The sequence below is a fragment of the Paramisgurnus dabryanus genome, chromosome 22, assembly GCF_030506205.2.
Source record: "Paramisgurnus dabryanus chromosome 22, PD_genome_1.1, whole genome shotgun sequence".
NCBI lineage: Eukaryota > Metazoa > Chordata > Actinopteri > Cypriniformes > Cobitidae > Paramisgurnus > Paramisgurnus dabryanus.
The window spans coordinates 25732722-25748797 of NC_133358.1; the positions used below are offsets into that span (position 1 = coordinate 25732722).

Sequence of the window (16076 nt, forward strand, 5' to 3'; positions counted from 1 at the left end):
ACATTTTATTTTTATCAGTCAATATAAAAATATTTAAAAAGAAGAATGTGAAGGAGGAGCTATCACGGTAGATTAAGCAAACATATCTGCAGGTATTACAAAACCAGTGAAGGCTCCTTTTACAATCCCCACGAAATCAAACGTTTTTTGCCTTTTAATATGAATATGTTAAAATTGAGAATTGACTAAATTTAGAAACAGTTAGCATTCAAAGCTCATTCATTCAGATCTTTTTTATGTTTAATTATTTATGCATTACTAAAACTATTTATTCACTGTTTTTCTAGACTATGCAAACAATGCAGGAAAAAATAAGCTTAATATATTTTAGGGGTTTGCAGTTCCCTGTTGCATTTATACAGTAATTGCAATAATTGCTTTTGCCAGCGGCACTAATAATGCATGTAACTCTTGCATTTATGCAAAGTATATTACGGTGATAAATTACAGCTCTACACTTTAACATCAGTAAATTTCTGGAGTGGGCAGAGGAAGCGCCTACGCGGTAGAGCCCAGCTGTAGAGGGATGTGTTTAATATTCTGCAGTTTTCTCATGTGTGTGGGCCGAAATAACATTCACTAGTACCTTCACAGAGGTCTAAATCACGCTTTTAACGCCCAGAGTTATAGCATTGCTCTCTTAGACCTACTGTAATGGTGCAGAAACTTTATCTAGCACAATCATTTGCTGATGTATTGCCAAATAATGCAGTATAATAGTCCATTGAAAGCTCTCCTGTACCTGAATTTGACAGATTTATTGCATGCAAGTGGCTGTTTATGTTTTGTGCATTCATGAAAGTAATATATTCTACTGCATAAGTACATAAAGACTGCTATTCTGGGATACAGTTATTAAATGCAAAGGTAATAGGTGTTGATTTTTTTTTCAAATATACTGACAGTTTGCATCCAGTAAGGATGCCATATTTCAACTTTTTGATTAAAGACTTTTTCTGGATTTTCTATAAGATAAAGAACAAAAAAGGCAAATGTGAGGATTGAAATCCCTAATCATATGTAGCATGAGAGCCCATCTTTCTCATCATTAAATCCTACAGACTCATCCTTAAAATTGATGTCATGAGTGCAGCAAAGTTTTATCTAGTAAGTCCCTTCACCATGCACCAGTGTTTAATGCTGTCCGGAGGGATCAAAGTTATGAGGGACTGTGCTGAATTAGCATTTGTTGTTAGCTTGTAATGAAATGCTTGGTCAGCGGCCCCGACGGATCCGTCCTCGTTAATCTGAAGGGCTGAGGCTGGCACGGGGCCGCCGGAATGAAACGGCTGTTTGCCGTACCACAGCAATCAGCGGCAGAGCCGTCTGCAAACATTTGCAAGTGGCCTGAATGCTTTGCTGAAATCTGTCTAGAGATAAAGAACTTTGGATCTCAATTCCAAATTCTTGACAAGCGTTCTGTCCTGGGTCCATTTTGCTTTAAGAAATATGTACATTTCATGCATAATTGCATTTTTGGCATGCATGGACAGGTGCTTGGGTCACTTTAGGATAATTTAGTCATAGCTTATAGAGTCCTGCTGTTAGATTTAGATGACGCCAAACACTTTTACCCTTTTCACCGTATGCAAGTTAATTTTGCTCATATGCTAACTAAGACCCTTTATACTGTAATGTCCCGGTAATTTTATGGAAAAGATTAGTGCTTCATATTTTAGTCCTGAATGTTTGTTTTAGTGACTGGCACAAAGTGCCACTAGATGGCGCAACACATCTGTAGCCATGGCCCTGCTTTCAAAAGAAATTGTCTTGGAAGTCCCTTTTCCAGATTTTATAGATATGATATCTGTACTATAAATTAAAGTCTAACGCAGTAAGTCTCAATACCATAATAAACATTACTAGTCTAGACTTCAATCTATTCAGTCCTACGGTAGTGTGAAATTGTTAAATTTTTACTTAGCTTTGAAAATTGTTTTTGTTGGAAAACCTAATGTCATCCGGTTGATTTACATTTATGCACTTTTATCCAATATTTTATTTTATCTGTCAGTACTGTATGTTCCCTAGAAATTAAACCCACAGCCTAAGTGCGCCGCTAATGCAATGCTTTACCAACTGATCTACAGAAACACCTTATTAATAATAATTTAGTATTGAATTTGGATAAAAGCACTTCATTTAGGTGTCAATACATGATGTACACATTTTATGTTCCCTGAGAAAAGCTTTTACAGTAAAAAAATATTTAAATGATACTGATTCATAGAGATGCAACCATGCATTTATAATTTCACTCACTTAGCAATATTATTTCCCACTCCGTGATGTATCTGATTTGATACTGAATCAACTTTTCTCTTTAATATGTTCTTTAAGACTAAGATGTGATAGTGAATTCATTCAAGGCTCATTTAATAGAGAAATAAGTTTTACTCACCAGTTATTTGTGATCTAGGTTTTCCTAGCTTGCATATTAACTTTAATATAAATCTTTGAAGCATTGTGGAATGACTTCAAACAATGATTTAAAAAATTGATGTTTTGTTGATCACATTTTAGCATCACGCTGGCAAATTAATTTTTTGCTTACATTTTGTACAATATTAACAAACATTGCAGAAGATAAATCATATGAACATTCATGAAAGATTTAAGAAAGATTACATACAATTTCTGTTTGTAGGTAATACATGTACATTGTGGGCTTACTATATCTTGACACTATTCATTGTGTGTTTTTAAACCTTGAATAGCTCTGGAATAAATCAAATAAACAAATAAATAAACAGACATAAACTGTTAACTTGCATATTAAAAATGTTAAAGGGATAGTTCGGCCAAAAATTATATTAAACCCATGATTTACTCACCCCCAAGAGGTTTAGATTAACAAAAATAACTGCCTTCCGCCATCTTAGACTCCTCTGTATTCAGGAGAGAGTATTAGCGTAGTGTACGCATTTTTTTTAGTGACGTATGACAAATTCGGAGGGCGGGGGCACAGAGCAGCAGCAGAAAAGCCTCCGTAGGCTGCGTAAGCTCTCATCCTGAATGCGCACGCGACTAAGATGGCGGCGCTACCGGAAGGTATTTATTTTCGTTAATAAAGTTTTAAATATGGATATTTCTACAACAACACCGCGCGGATTACCCTCAGAAGACCTTTGTTTATCATCCTGGAGCCGTTTGGATTTGTTTTGTGAAGGATGGACGCACTTTTTTGGACTTGAAGGTCGTGGACTATGGGTGGACCCCGTAACATTTCATTTAATCAACTGAAAGATCTAAAACATTTTCTAAAATATCTGAAAATGTGTTTGTCTGAAAAACGATGGACATATGCAACTCGGACAGCTTGGGGGTGAGTAAATCATGGGTTTAATATCATTTTTGGCCGAACTATCCCTTTAATATGTGATATATGAAACTGGAATCAATGGAAAAATCTATTTTATCTATTTCATTTTTATCTTTAGTTTTTTTTATAAAAAATGTTTGATTTTAATAATTTTATCATAGAATAACACAACAAATCTTTATCCAGTTTTGGTAATTTAAAGTGCACATATTTCATTGCTAAAAACAACGCTATTTTGTGTATTTGGTATTATACAATGTGTTCATGTGGTTTATGGTTTAAAACACATTATTTTCCAAATACTGTACATTTTTGTAGCTCCAGAGTTCCATCTCTTCCTGAAGCGCACGGATTTTGTACAAAACTCATTGATATGAAAAGCGCTCTGTCCCTGATTGGCCAGCTAATCTGTACATTGTGATTGGTCTTAATACCTCTGACGTCAGCTGGAAATGTGACGTTCCTTAACTAGGGATCCACCGATACCGATACTGGTATCGGGTATCGGCCTCGATACCACATTTTCTGAAGTACTTGTTAAAAGTCCCCCGATACCTGGAATCGATACCACGGTCTGAGAAATGTCTATGTTTGAGCGGCGTGTAAGGGGTTAATGCCTCTTGTGTTGTCCAAAGAGGCAGAGTTTACAACAAACTGGAAAACTAGTCCTTTGTTTTTTTGTTAAATTATATGACTAAAGCTGTTACCTGTAAATTTAAATCATGTTTTTTATTAAGTACTCGGTATCGGTATCGGCAAGTACTGAAATGCAAGTACTCGTACTCGAATTCCAAAAAAGTGGTATCGGTGCATCCCTATCCTTAACATGTTTGAAAGATTCATTCACAATGCAATGCAAACAGGAGTTAATTAACAAGCTGAGTCCAAAGCGGGAGGAATTATGATAATGTCGGTCTTGTCTACATCACCAATCCCAGGAAGTAAACTGTTGCCTACAATCCGTGTGTTTGTTGTAGTCCAAGAAAAGAGATTTACATTGGAGACGATAACTTGCGTCATCGTTTACTTTGGGGTTTGTACCTTTTGCATATTGTTAACATGTAATAATACGCACTTACACACAAAAGGAAATTTAAAATATATTGGTGATATTTAAAATATTCAAGTGATATAAGATTTTCACACATATGAAATTGATTGACTAAACCATGCACTGCCTCTTTAAATCAGAACCAGCATTATGAATATCTTTGCGTCATAAACAAAGAAATGGTCTAAAAAAAAACCCAACTGACTTAACAATAGCTTAGTCAAATATAATCGTACAGGCAGCGTTTTTTCCAGGTAATGAGACTTCTGCAGCGAGATGAGTATATTCTCAGTAACATTCATTAAAAGGAGTTCATGCTTCGAGGAAGACTGCTGGCAGGGAGAGAGAGAAAGAGAGCGCACAGTTGTCTCTTCCTTATTTCCAGAATGATCTCCATTAACACGCTTATGCCTTTTATATGGGAATAAATAAAGATTAAAGTGTGCTGTGGTGTATCTTTCTTAAAGCCATTTAAAGGATTCATGAGATAATCCATGGTATAAATAAATGATGTAGGACACACTTTCATTGAACATTGACGGCTGTTAAAGGGAGAAAGAGAGTTTGTATTGGTTATACACACCCGAAACAGTCATATACAGTAGAGACTTTGATGCTGGGCTTAGTTAAATCCTTCTGGAACAATCAATAGAGTCAAAAGAACCAGGTTTTATCAAATTTACTCAACTGAGTTATGAACAGAAAATTTGCTCCTTTATACAAAGCTGTAGGAAATGCAGGGCAAGAGCAACCATATGTTGCATGGTCAGATTTATAACCGTCCGGATGCAATAGATTGCTTGATTTTTTCACATAAAAATATTTTTTCACTTTTTTTAGAACATTGTTAGCATGTTGAGGGTGGATGCCTGGTTGTTGCATTGTAATGTAAATTCTGTTTCAAAGAGGCATTGGTTATATCAGGAGTCGATTTTATCCCGCTGTTTCATGTATGTGTATACTAATGTGCTGCTTTAGAAAGAAAAAACACAAATGAGATCTTTTCAATATCTCAATTATTTCTTCAATACATCAGATTAAATAATGTGAGATTAAATGGAGAGTTTCAGAAGAGATCTTAAAGGAACACACCCACATTTTGGGAATCTAGCTTATTCACCGTATCCCCCAGAGTTAGATAAGTCCATACATAGCTTTCTCATCTCCGTGTGTGCTGTAACTCTGTCTAAAGCAGCCCCCGCTAGCTTAGCTTAGCACAAAGACTGGAAGTGAATGGCTCCAGCTAGCATACTGCTCCCAATAAGTGACAAAATAATTTTCCACTATTAATGTGTTGTGATGTGTATAGTCCCAGCGTGTATAAATAACAAGGTCATATGAGACACAGCCATCTTTAAGTTTTAACAGTATACATACTGGGAACTATATTCTCAGAAGGTGAAGCACTGCTACTTGGGCGGAGTGATTTGAACAACTCTGAGCGAACTCTCTGCTCCTCACCAGGGGGCTTCTCGGGTGCTGTGAGCAAATCACTCCGCCCAAGTAGCAGTGCTTCGCCTTCTGAGAATATAGTTCCCAGTATGTATACTGTTAAAAGATGGGTGTGTCTCAAATGACCTTGTTTTTTGGACACGGTGTGACTATACAAATCACAACACATAAATAGGAAAATGTTGGCATTATTTTGTCACTTATTGGGAGCAGTATGCTAGCTGGAGCCATTCACTTCCAGTCTTTGTGCTAAGCTAAGCTAGCGGGGGCTGCGTCAGACAGAGTTACAGCATGCACGGAGATGAGAAAGGTATGTATGGATGGACTTATCTAACTCTGGGGGATACGGTGAATAAGCTAAATTCCCAGAATGTGGGCGTGTCCCTTTATCTGAGCTCAGATTTCAATATGAACATAAAAATTTCTCGTCACATTTATCCAAATAGGTTCTTCATTATATTTACGGATCCATACTATGAATGTATTTTAACATTTGTGTTATTCTGGGATGTTTGGCAACCGAAACCATTCAGCCATTTTTTTTTTTTACTTTTAAACTGCTGACATGTTTGTAGGTTTTGTAAAGGATGCGCGCCTCCCACGCTAAGCTATTGTAGTTGCTATTTGATTGCTGGCATCAAAAGCATAATTGTTCGGTTAAATTTATTTGGTCTTTTTACTTATTCAGCTGAAATGCTGAATTTTAAGATGAATAGTTCCAGTTGCCGATCATTCAGTGCATTCCGATGTCTTGTTTATTTAATTTTTTAGTCATCCTTTAGCAATTGATTCTTAAATGAAACTCAACTATATGAAAGAGCAACATCTGAGCAACACTGTCAGAAAATTGGACTCAAGCTGTCAGTCACTGCTGCAGTACCCTTTAAAAATGACCTAATATTCCATTTAGGCACAGATATTTGGTACCAACATGTCCCTTTAAGGTATTAATATGTACTATTTAGGTGCAAATGTGTACTTTTTGAAAGGGTAGCGCCCCAGTGACAGCTAGGAACCATTTTTTGACCATTTTCTTTTGACAGTGAATAATATTTTTTCATAAAGGGTATTGTTGTGCAATGCCCAGCTGCACTACTTCCTGAACTTCAGCCAGCTCCTTGTTTCCTGTCTGCCATTATTGGACAAACCGATTAATCCAGGTGTGTCTGATTATTGTTGTCGTGACTACTGAGGTCAGGCACACCTGGATTAATCAGTTTGTTTGTGACTACTGAGATCAGGCACACCTGGATTAATCAGTTTGTCCAATAATGGCAGACAGGAAACAAGGAGCTGGCTGAAGTTCAGGAAGTAGTGCAGCTGGGCATAAAGCCTATTCCTGAGGTGTTGTAATGATATTGTGAAAATGTATAAGGGTGCTTTCTCCTAATGTTCATTTGAACAAGCAGCTTATTATATATACCGTAATCATGTTCTCAGGGTTTGGTTTTCGCTGTTTAAAGAACACTTTACGTAAAGGACAGTTTTTCCTGACATGGATGCATAATTAAAACTAAATTAAAAATGTGATAAAATCATTTAATTACTGTCTCATTACGTATATATTAGATCATACTTGTATGGTCGCCCACAAATATACCATAAATCAACTGGGCTTTGCTTGTAGCATTAAACAGATTTGCATGTATTATTAATTAAAGTGATAGTGAACTATGGGAGTTTTGATGAGTTTGATGTATTTTGTAATTATCTTTTTATTATTCACCGGGGATCAATTCTCTCAGCGTGAAGTACAGTTATCTACACACAACCAACTGACCTCCTTTCTTTGTCTGTTTAAATCAATTACCAAAGAAAGTGATGAGAGAATCCAGGCAGACTATTTTTGTCCTTTTGTTTGTCAAATGGTGGCCATCACCACTAAATGAATTGGTCCCTTTTTTTTTAGTGGCCATCACCACTAAAACAGTGCCCTTTTAAACGGTCCTAATATGTACCATTTAGGGAGAGTTATGTATACATTTAGTACCAGTATGTGAGGTATATAAACTTATGCAAATGTGTACAGTACATTTTGAAAGCCTACTGCCCCAGTGACAGCTATAGGGACCAATTTTTTCCCACTTTCTGACAGTATAGATGAGCTTACAGTTCTAATACGAAGCTTAAACCCACCTGTATTCTTTTAAAGGACACACTTCTTTTTAAATAGGCTTATTTTCCAGCTCCCCTAGAGTTAAACAATTGAATTTTACTCATTCAGTCGATCTCCAGGTCTGGCGGTACCACTTTTAGCATAGCTTAGCATAATTCATTGAATCTGATTAGAGCATTAACATCACACTGAGATAACCAAAGTTTCGATATTTTTCCTGTTTAAAACTTGACACTTCTGTAGTTACATCATGTACAATATTAAAAATTATGATTTTCTAGGCCAATATTGCTAGGAACTATACTCTCATTCCAGCATAATAATCAAGGACTTTGCGGCCATGGGTGCAGCACCCAAAAATAGTTCCCAGCTATTGAAAGTTACCAAGGGGTCTATTTTCGGGCGCTGCCTGCATAATATCATTGCGCCTACTGCACCCATGGAGCGGCAGCAAAGTCTTTGATTATTATGCCGAATTCTGTGGATTTTTCAAATCCCTTATTTTTATTTTGCAGTAGAAATGAAAGCACTGTATTGCTTTCACTTATGATTTATTGAATCATGGTATTTATTTCAGTATTTTTTCAGCTGAAACAGCTTTGAAAGTCCCTTCAGAGCGTCTCTAATACACTGAAGAGAGAGCATGAATTTCTTATGAAAGCTTGCAAGTTGCTTTGAAGTTTTTGTCTTTTGTTTAGCTCTTTAATAGGTGCTGTTTATTTAAAAGCGATAAAAAGTTAAACGTGTACTGCTTTTATGCATCATTCTGATATAATTTAGTACTTTAATGTGTTTTATTTCTTTCAAAGAACTGGAGAACAAACTATTTATTTTCTTCGAACAACAGAATTCACAGCTGTGTCCATCAACATTTGCCATCTTTCTCTTCTGTTGTACCCAAACAGAACTACATCCTTACTGTCACAGTAATGTAAATAACAGCTGTCCAATTAAGATGATTAGTTCTCCTAGAGTTTATAACAGATGCACAGCTCCACCACATCATATGCTAGCGCTATAATTGATTCTCTGTAAGGTTCATGTGAGGGGTTTCAGCAGGGATGTTTTTTTCTGAATATCTCACTCCAGTTTTATTAATGTTGTTGGAAAGAAAAAGAAATAATCCCTTAAATAGTTTATCACAGATGTAAGATAAGATGGTTCACTATATATATGAAATTTAAGCACTGGAAATGCCAGATGCCAAAGCGTTTAGTCAGATGAATGTTAATGAAATGGTCAAGTCTCTCAGCGTAGCTTCCTAACGGATGATGCGCGTGCACTACGCCTGACGTCTCTCCTCATCATCAACCCGGTGTGAGGAGCGCGCCTCTCAGACGGGCACACACACATATCGCGCTTCGACTCGAGCGAAGTGCCATGCGAGCGCGTGCGTCTCCGCGTGCCAACCTCGCGTGCGCTCGCAGCGTTAAAGCCCGGCGGGATGCGGGAACGGTAACGGGCACCGGACTTTAACGCAAGCCGATGTTTGGAGCGGATCGTTGGTAAATGTTCCCGCCCCAATCTCTGACGACCATGCTTTATTTCCAGCTGGTGATAATGGCGGGCACGATCATGCTGGCATATTACTTTGAGTACACGGACACGTTCAACGTGCACGTGCAGGGCTTCTTCTGCTACGAGACCGCTTACACGAAACCCTACCTCGGACCCGAGGACAGGAGCGCGGTCCCGCCCGCCCTGCTGTACGCGCTGGTCACTGGAGTGCCCATATTAGTGGTGAGTTATCGATTATTGCCATTATTTATTACAGGTCATTGCCAAGTGATTAGATATATTGTTAATTATTTACTGAGAAGTGATTTTCAAGTAGTTTTACAGATCACAAATGCACGAAAGTACATCAATTACCACACGAAAAAATACTGTACTTTAGTACTTTTATTTTGTAATGTATACTGCTACTTACTATATGTCACTTTAAATACTAAATTATAATACAGTATTTTTCATGTTTATTGTCGATTGACAATAATTGTTATTGATTTGCCCACCATTACGTCATAAGCAATATGAGAACTGACATTGTTGAAATTGTCCATATTGATATTGTTGAAAGTGTTAATATTGTTATTATTGGTGTGTGATTTAAGCAGACAAACATAAAATATACTGTAGCATACCGTAGTATTTACTATAGTAAACAGGTGATACAGTGTTTTTAAACCTTACTGTGGTAAATGTTAAAATTTATTAACTATAAATATATATTTATTATAAATATATATACTATACTACATAATATCAGTTTTTGACATGATCTTACTCAGTTATAGATCCATACATTATGCAGGATGATTTTACATAAATCACAAAAAAGGCTTTAACTTGGTTTTCACTGGCAGGGTCACAAATACTTGGGTATACTACAGTAATTTTTCATATAATAATGATTTTGATTGGGTGGCATGATTTATTAATAAGAGATGCAAGATGGATGTGGTGTTCTGTAGCTTAATGGAAAAGCAATGTGTTAGCAGCACAAAGATCATGGGTTCGATGCCCAGGGAACATGCATGATGATATAGCTTGCACTGTAAGTCGCTTTGGGTTAGAGCATCTACATAATGCATATGTAAATGTATGCTTTGGATAAAGGCATCTACAAAATGCATACATGTAAATGCATAAGACAAGTAATATGTGCAACAGTTTTGTGATGTTGGCAGTCTGCGTGTGAGTCATACAGTAACTCTCTCCATCGTTCACTATCATTTGCACATTTATGAAGACAGGTGGAGCAAATCATATCAGATATAGCTATTATGATTTATATCTGTAATTTAAAAAAAATTAAACCATTATTGGCCTTACTCTGAAACCCTTACTCGGACGACTGTATGAATAATAACGGTGTGTTAGTGTTTCGTCTTCAGTAAGCATAATGAGATTCATTTTATATGCATGCATAAATTAAGTCTGAATATAAAAACCATCTCTCTTCATATCTAGCTCAATGTGCCTTTGATGTTAGATCACAGCTGATGGTGTTGCACACTTGGCTGGACTATTCACTGTTAACTGCACAGTTGTTGAATAAAGCTTGTATTTTGGAAACTGAAGGCTTTTTCATGAGAGAGAAAAGCAAACTGTGAGTATAAACATCACATTGCTCGCTGTCTGTAATTTGATGTTCTCGGCCCACATTATCTCATCACAGGCAGTGACTCAGTCTGAAGGACCGACACGCTGGACCTTTGCCATGTCTGTTTGGATCTTCATCCATCTCGTGCTGTTTGATAGATGAATGAAAATGGGTATGAGGATGGGAACTTAACTTTCACATTTTTATTTTTGTGAATAGTGCATGCATGCACAAAGTGTCACCATTACTAGGAGGCTTTGGGTGGTTGCTATGTCTATGGGGAACTTATGATGCATTTTTCATGTAAACACTGACAGTAAGCGTTGGTACATGACAGCCAGGTTGTTATTTTTCCACGACACCTTTCTGGGCAGAGTGGCGCAGACTGACACAGGTTCATGGGTTTTCTGGATAGAAAAAAATAGAAATCAAGCTTGCACGCAGCAACACTCTGACCCCTGTTAAAGCTGTTGCAAAGAAAGATGAACTCTATCTCTGCAAAGTATCTTTTATAATGTCAGCACCAGGCTTTACTGACATGATTTGTAGTCTGAAAGGTTTGCAGTATAGAGCTACAAAGAGATTGCTTGCGTTAAGATGTTGTTCGCAAAATGGACACTGATGTATTGAGGTGTGGACAGTGGATACAAGTTTTTTTAGAAATTAAATGATTGGAAATTAAATAAAGGATTAGAATACAGTTTTTTTGTGATTGTTGCGGGCAAAAATCCTTGATCTTGCGGCACGTTTTCTTAACAATATTTATGCAGTTTTGTGCAATGAAATTGCGGGAACTTGCAAAAACTGCAGGGACTTACAAAAACTGTTTGCAGCTTTTCAATGATGTTCACATCACATAATCACGTCACTTCATAACGTTCCCACAGCAACAGGGGACATGGCTGCGCTTGTGTTAAGTAAATGCAACATTTTTCAACTTTTACTATGATATAAGTGACTTTTTGCTACAAAAAATGGGGAGATAATGAAGTCATGCAAGCCCCGCATATTTTGCGCCCAGAAATCTGTCATTTATGCGGCAAATATGCAGTGTATTTGAAAAAATGACTTTGACTAATTATGCATTGAATTTTTGGGAGGGACTGAGCAGAGTAAAACTGAAAGTCAGGTAAATAACAAGGCTGACGAGGTCATAGGTCATAAAATTTGGGAACCGGTTAATCAGCGTGTGACAAACACGGTGATACCGGTATCACCGAGTGGGAGGGGCTTATAAATGCGCATGTAGACGTGCGCATTTAACTTTCATTTTTGAATTAGACGTAACTGTTTAAATGCAGCGCTTGCGTAAGCTGCGTTAAATTGCGTATTAATTTGCGTGCAATGCGTGTGCATCAGATGGTTTAATTAAGTTCTTGAGTCAATGTGCCCAGGTAATTCTGACAGAACCCGCCAGTCCCAAGCAGAGCAACCGGCTACTCCTCCATAAGGGGCTGGACACACCAAAACTTTTAAACGCGGCTGAAAACGCCTTGAGGACTCCGAATGCCAGCTGTTTTTCAGTTGAGTGCCAGCTTTCTTCAGTTGAGCGCTTTGGTAGCTGTGATACTTCAGCTGCGAGCCAGTTGGTTGCTGTGGTAATGTCCCGCCCCTCCTCCACTGTGATTGGGCGGCCGTGTGAGAACTGACATTGACGAGCGGAGCTTTTCTCCCAAAGTTGAATCTCTTTCAACCCTAGACACTCAGCGCTGAGCGCGTGAAAACCGCCGAGCGACGGTTTTCAGCGCGGAAAAAACCCGCTAGCTGCTGGCTTATTTGAAAAAAACGCAGAGCTTCCATTGGAAACAATTGAAAACATGCGCCGGCCGCGGGCGTAAAAGTTTTGGTGTACACAACCCCTAAAGCGCTGCTTGAATGATGGGTTTATTGTTTTTCTTAATGAAAAACACAACAACAAAACAATGTCACTTATATTTAACATCATATATGTATATTATAACAAAAACGAGTAAGCACCCGGCTTCTGCCATCGTGTGGTCAGTCAGCTTGCCTCGCACACTCTGAAAGTAATAAATTAAATCTGACACCTGCTGCTCTGTGATGTGACGCACGTTCAGCTCCGCTGAATTCAGGCAGCAGACACATTCAGTTGTTAGTGTTTGCTCTCTCTAACGAAACTAAATGATTTAATTACAAGAAAATATCAAAACGACGGTGAAAGACGGTGTCGCGGTGGGCAAGTGATCTAACCGGTGAGAGGCTAAAGCACTGGTAATCACCGTTACACTGACTATCGCGACAAGCCTAATGGCGGGTATGAAGTCAAACACATGGAATAAATTATCGCGAGACAACAAAATTATATTTTTGTCGCATAACATTGGTTAATGGAAACGCTGTTATTTCGCAATACTTTTTTGTCGACTTGAAAAAAATTCTGCTACAGTTTTGCGCACATTTTTATAGAAACACAGCTATAGTGTTATCATTCACTTTAGCCCATTTCACACACAGATTACAGTAAATACTCTTTAAAATAAATTTTGGTTTATTTACACTACCAAGGATTTTATGCAATTTGTGTATGCATTTATACACAACCCGTAAACCAGTTGCCTCCAACATGGTGCTCGTGCCAGGCAACGTTTTGTTTAGTCGTTAAGTAGACACACACCTTACTGCTGATTGGCTACAAGTGTGTTTTGGTTGTCGGCCTGACTCCCTTTTCCAAAGCGTTTTTCAGAAATCATACACTCTGCCTTTAAATGTTTAGGTAACGTTTGCAAACTCAAATGGTTTATAGATATCAGTGGCAGCTGTGTGCTTTTATTGTGTGTGATGAATGCACTTTAATTGAGGTTGAAAGGTATTACATCTACTTCATCCTTCCCGCTTTTGAAATCCTGGTAAACATTTTGTTAACAAAGTAAAGTTTACAATTGACTCATGATTGCAACTGAAAGCAATCTAGCGATGATTTTTAAAAATGCAGGCACAATCTTATGGCAGATCAACCAATGCGCTTTCAAACACTTTGCATTTTGCAGTTTATTTAGATGCGTATGGATTCAGAAGTCGCGTATGTAAATGTAAGTTCATCTGTAAATCACTACACACACTTTTCAATACTAATCTTCAGTTCGATCATTCACAGTTAGCACTCAGTTAAAAGTCATTATATTGAGTTTATAGCAGGAGACAACTTAATAAGTGCAGTCATTTGCAAAATGAGTCAGCCTGCTGATGACTGACCCAAGATCAGTGCACTGTACAGTCATTTGTTTCGCCTCTGTATGTTTTTACACCTTGCAGATGAAGATGCATTGCTTGCTGTTTGGTCTAATAGCTAACCTGGGCCTGAAAGTAATACTTGCCAGGCACCAAATGTGAGTAAACATTGGCATTGGCTTTGGCAAGTGAAGCATGACAATCTGAATGTTGTTAATGTTATGGAGAAAGTCAATGGAAAATTGCCATTAGAATGTTCCTGGTATAATAAAATATGAAACATAAAATCGCAATATGCCTTCCAGTTTTGTAACAGGTGTTGGCTAATAATAATAGAGCTCATAAATAATGGCCTTGTTATATTGAAAAACATATTTATTTGTAAAAAATTATAAAAAGTACCTTTTTTATGGCCTACAAGTCTGGAGGACTGGTAAAGAACACATTAGACACGGACATGTATAAATAAATACGTGTGGAAATTAGGGCTGGGCAAAAAAAAAAAAATCGATTTTTTCGATTAATCGTTTTTTTAAAACGTGGTCGATTAAAAATCGATTCTCAAAGAGCAGAATCGATTTTTTTCATATTTATTTCCGCAAACATTGAACGGAGGAATGGAAGCATTTTAGATTTCGCAAGCAAGAACCGGAAATTTAATTGAGAATCGGAATCGAATCGATTTGATAGCTTGTGAATCGAAATCGAATTGATCTGGAACATCTGAATCGATACCCAACCCTAGTGGAAATACATAAATGTATAAATAAATGTGGAAATAAATAAATGTAGAAATAAATAATTGTGGAAATAAATAAATGTAGAAATAAATAAATGTAAAAAATAATTAAATGTTCACATAAATACATAAATAAATACATAAATGTGGAAATTAATAAAAGAATAAATAAGAAATTATAATTAAATACAGAAATAAATAAATGTTTTAAAAATATTTTAATAAAAAATAAAGAAATCAAAGTTGCAATACTCATTTATGTTTGTTTTTTATATTTCTCTGCATATTTATTTTTGTATTTATTTATTTTTTGTTTGTTTTATATATTTCTTTGTACATGTATTTATTTATTTATTTATTTATTTATATCTTTTGCACTCCCAGTCCTCCATGTACAAGACATATTTACAGGAATTTTTTATATTTATAATACATTTTCTAATTTTACTCTTAGTAGGTGTGGCCTAAAGTTAAAGGATTACTCCACTTTCATAAAAAAATCTCCACACCTGTGATATCCAAGATGTTTTGGACCTTAAAAACGTTGGGTTCAATTGAAGTCCCAAAATCCTGATATGTTTTCCTCAAACTTTATTTCTTTTAAACTCAAGAAAGACATAAACATCTTGGATGACAAGGGGTTGAGTAAATTATCAGGAATTATCAGTAGTTGATCGACATTCATAACACTTGTGAAAATTTTATGGCTGTGTTCCAGAGTTCATCATTTATTGATCCAAACTTTCAGTCATGGATGTAATGAAAAGCTGCCAGACTCTTTCCGGAATGTTTAGATTCATGCTGCTTAGTTTTGGCATGAAATTCAGTTGGGGTGAAACTGATGTAAGCTTTGAGTTTGTTTTAGCAGTGTTGGGGATGTTATAGTGATTTTATTATGTGTCACTCAAAAAGACGTAATGAATTATAGATGCAGGAGGTATGCATATCATCCTGGCGTGATTCCTGCTGATGGTTTTAATATGCACCAAGATTGTCAAACAAAACTATTTTGATCCAATGCATTTCACATCTTGTGCCAAAAGTGTTTCACAGAATATATTAACTTTTCCTCTGCTGATAAATTATAATAGCTATCATAAT

The 16076-nt window shown here is 36.8% G+C and overlaps 1 protein-coding gene across 3 annotated transcripts in view; it reads left to right on the forward strand.

Moving 5' to 3' along the window:
• plppr5b (phospholipid phosphatase related 5b) overlaps positions 1-16076 on the forward strand; it is a 56255-nt gene that overhangs the window by 3744 nt on the left and 36435 nt on the right. For 2 of the 3 annotated variants that reach the window (XM_065258509.1, XM_065258510.1), the window contains exon 1: positions 9288-9681. In XM_065258509.1, coding sequence (XP_065114581.1) covers positions 9451-9681 — 231 coding nt within the window. In that variant the 5' untranslated portion in view covers positions 9288-9450. Of the gene's footprint in view, positions 1-9287; positions 9682-16076 lie in introns of those variants that run through there. The other variant, XM_065258508.1, reaches the window with a different exon arrangement.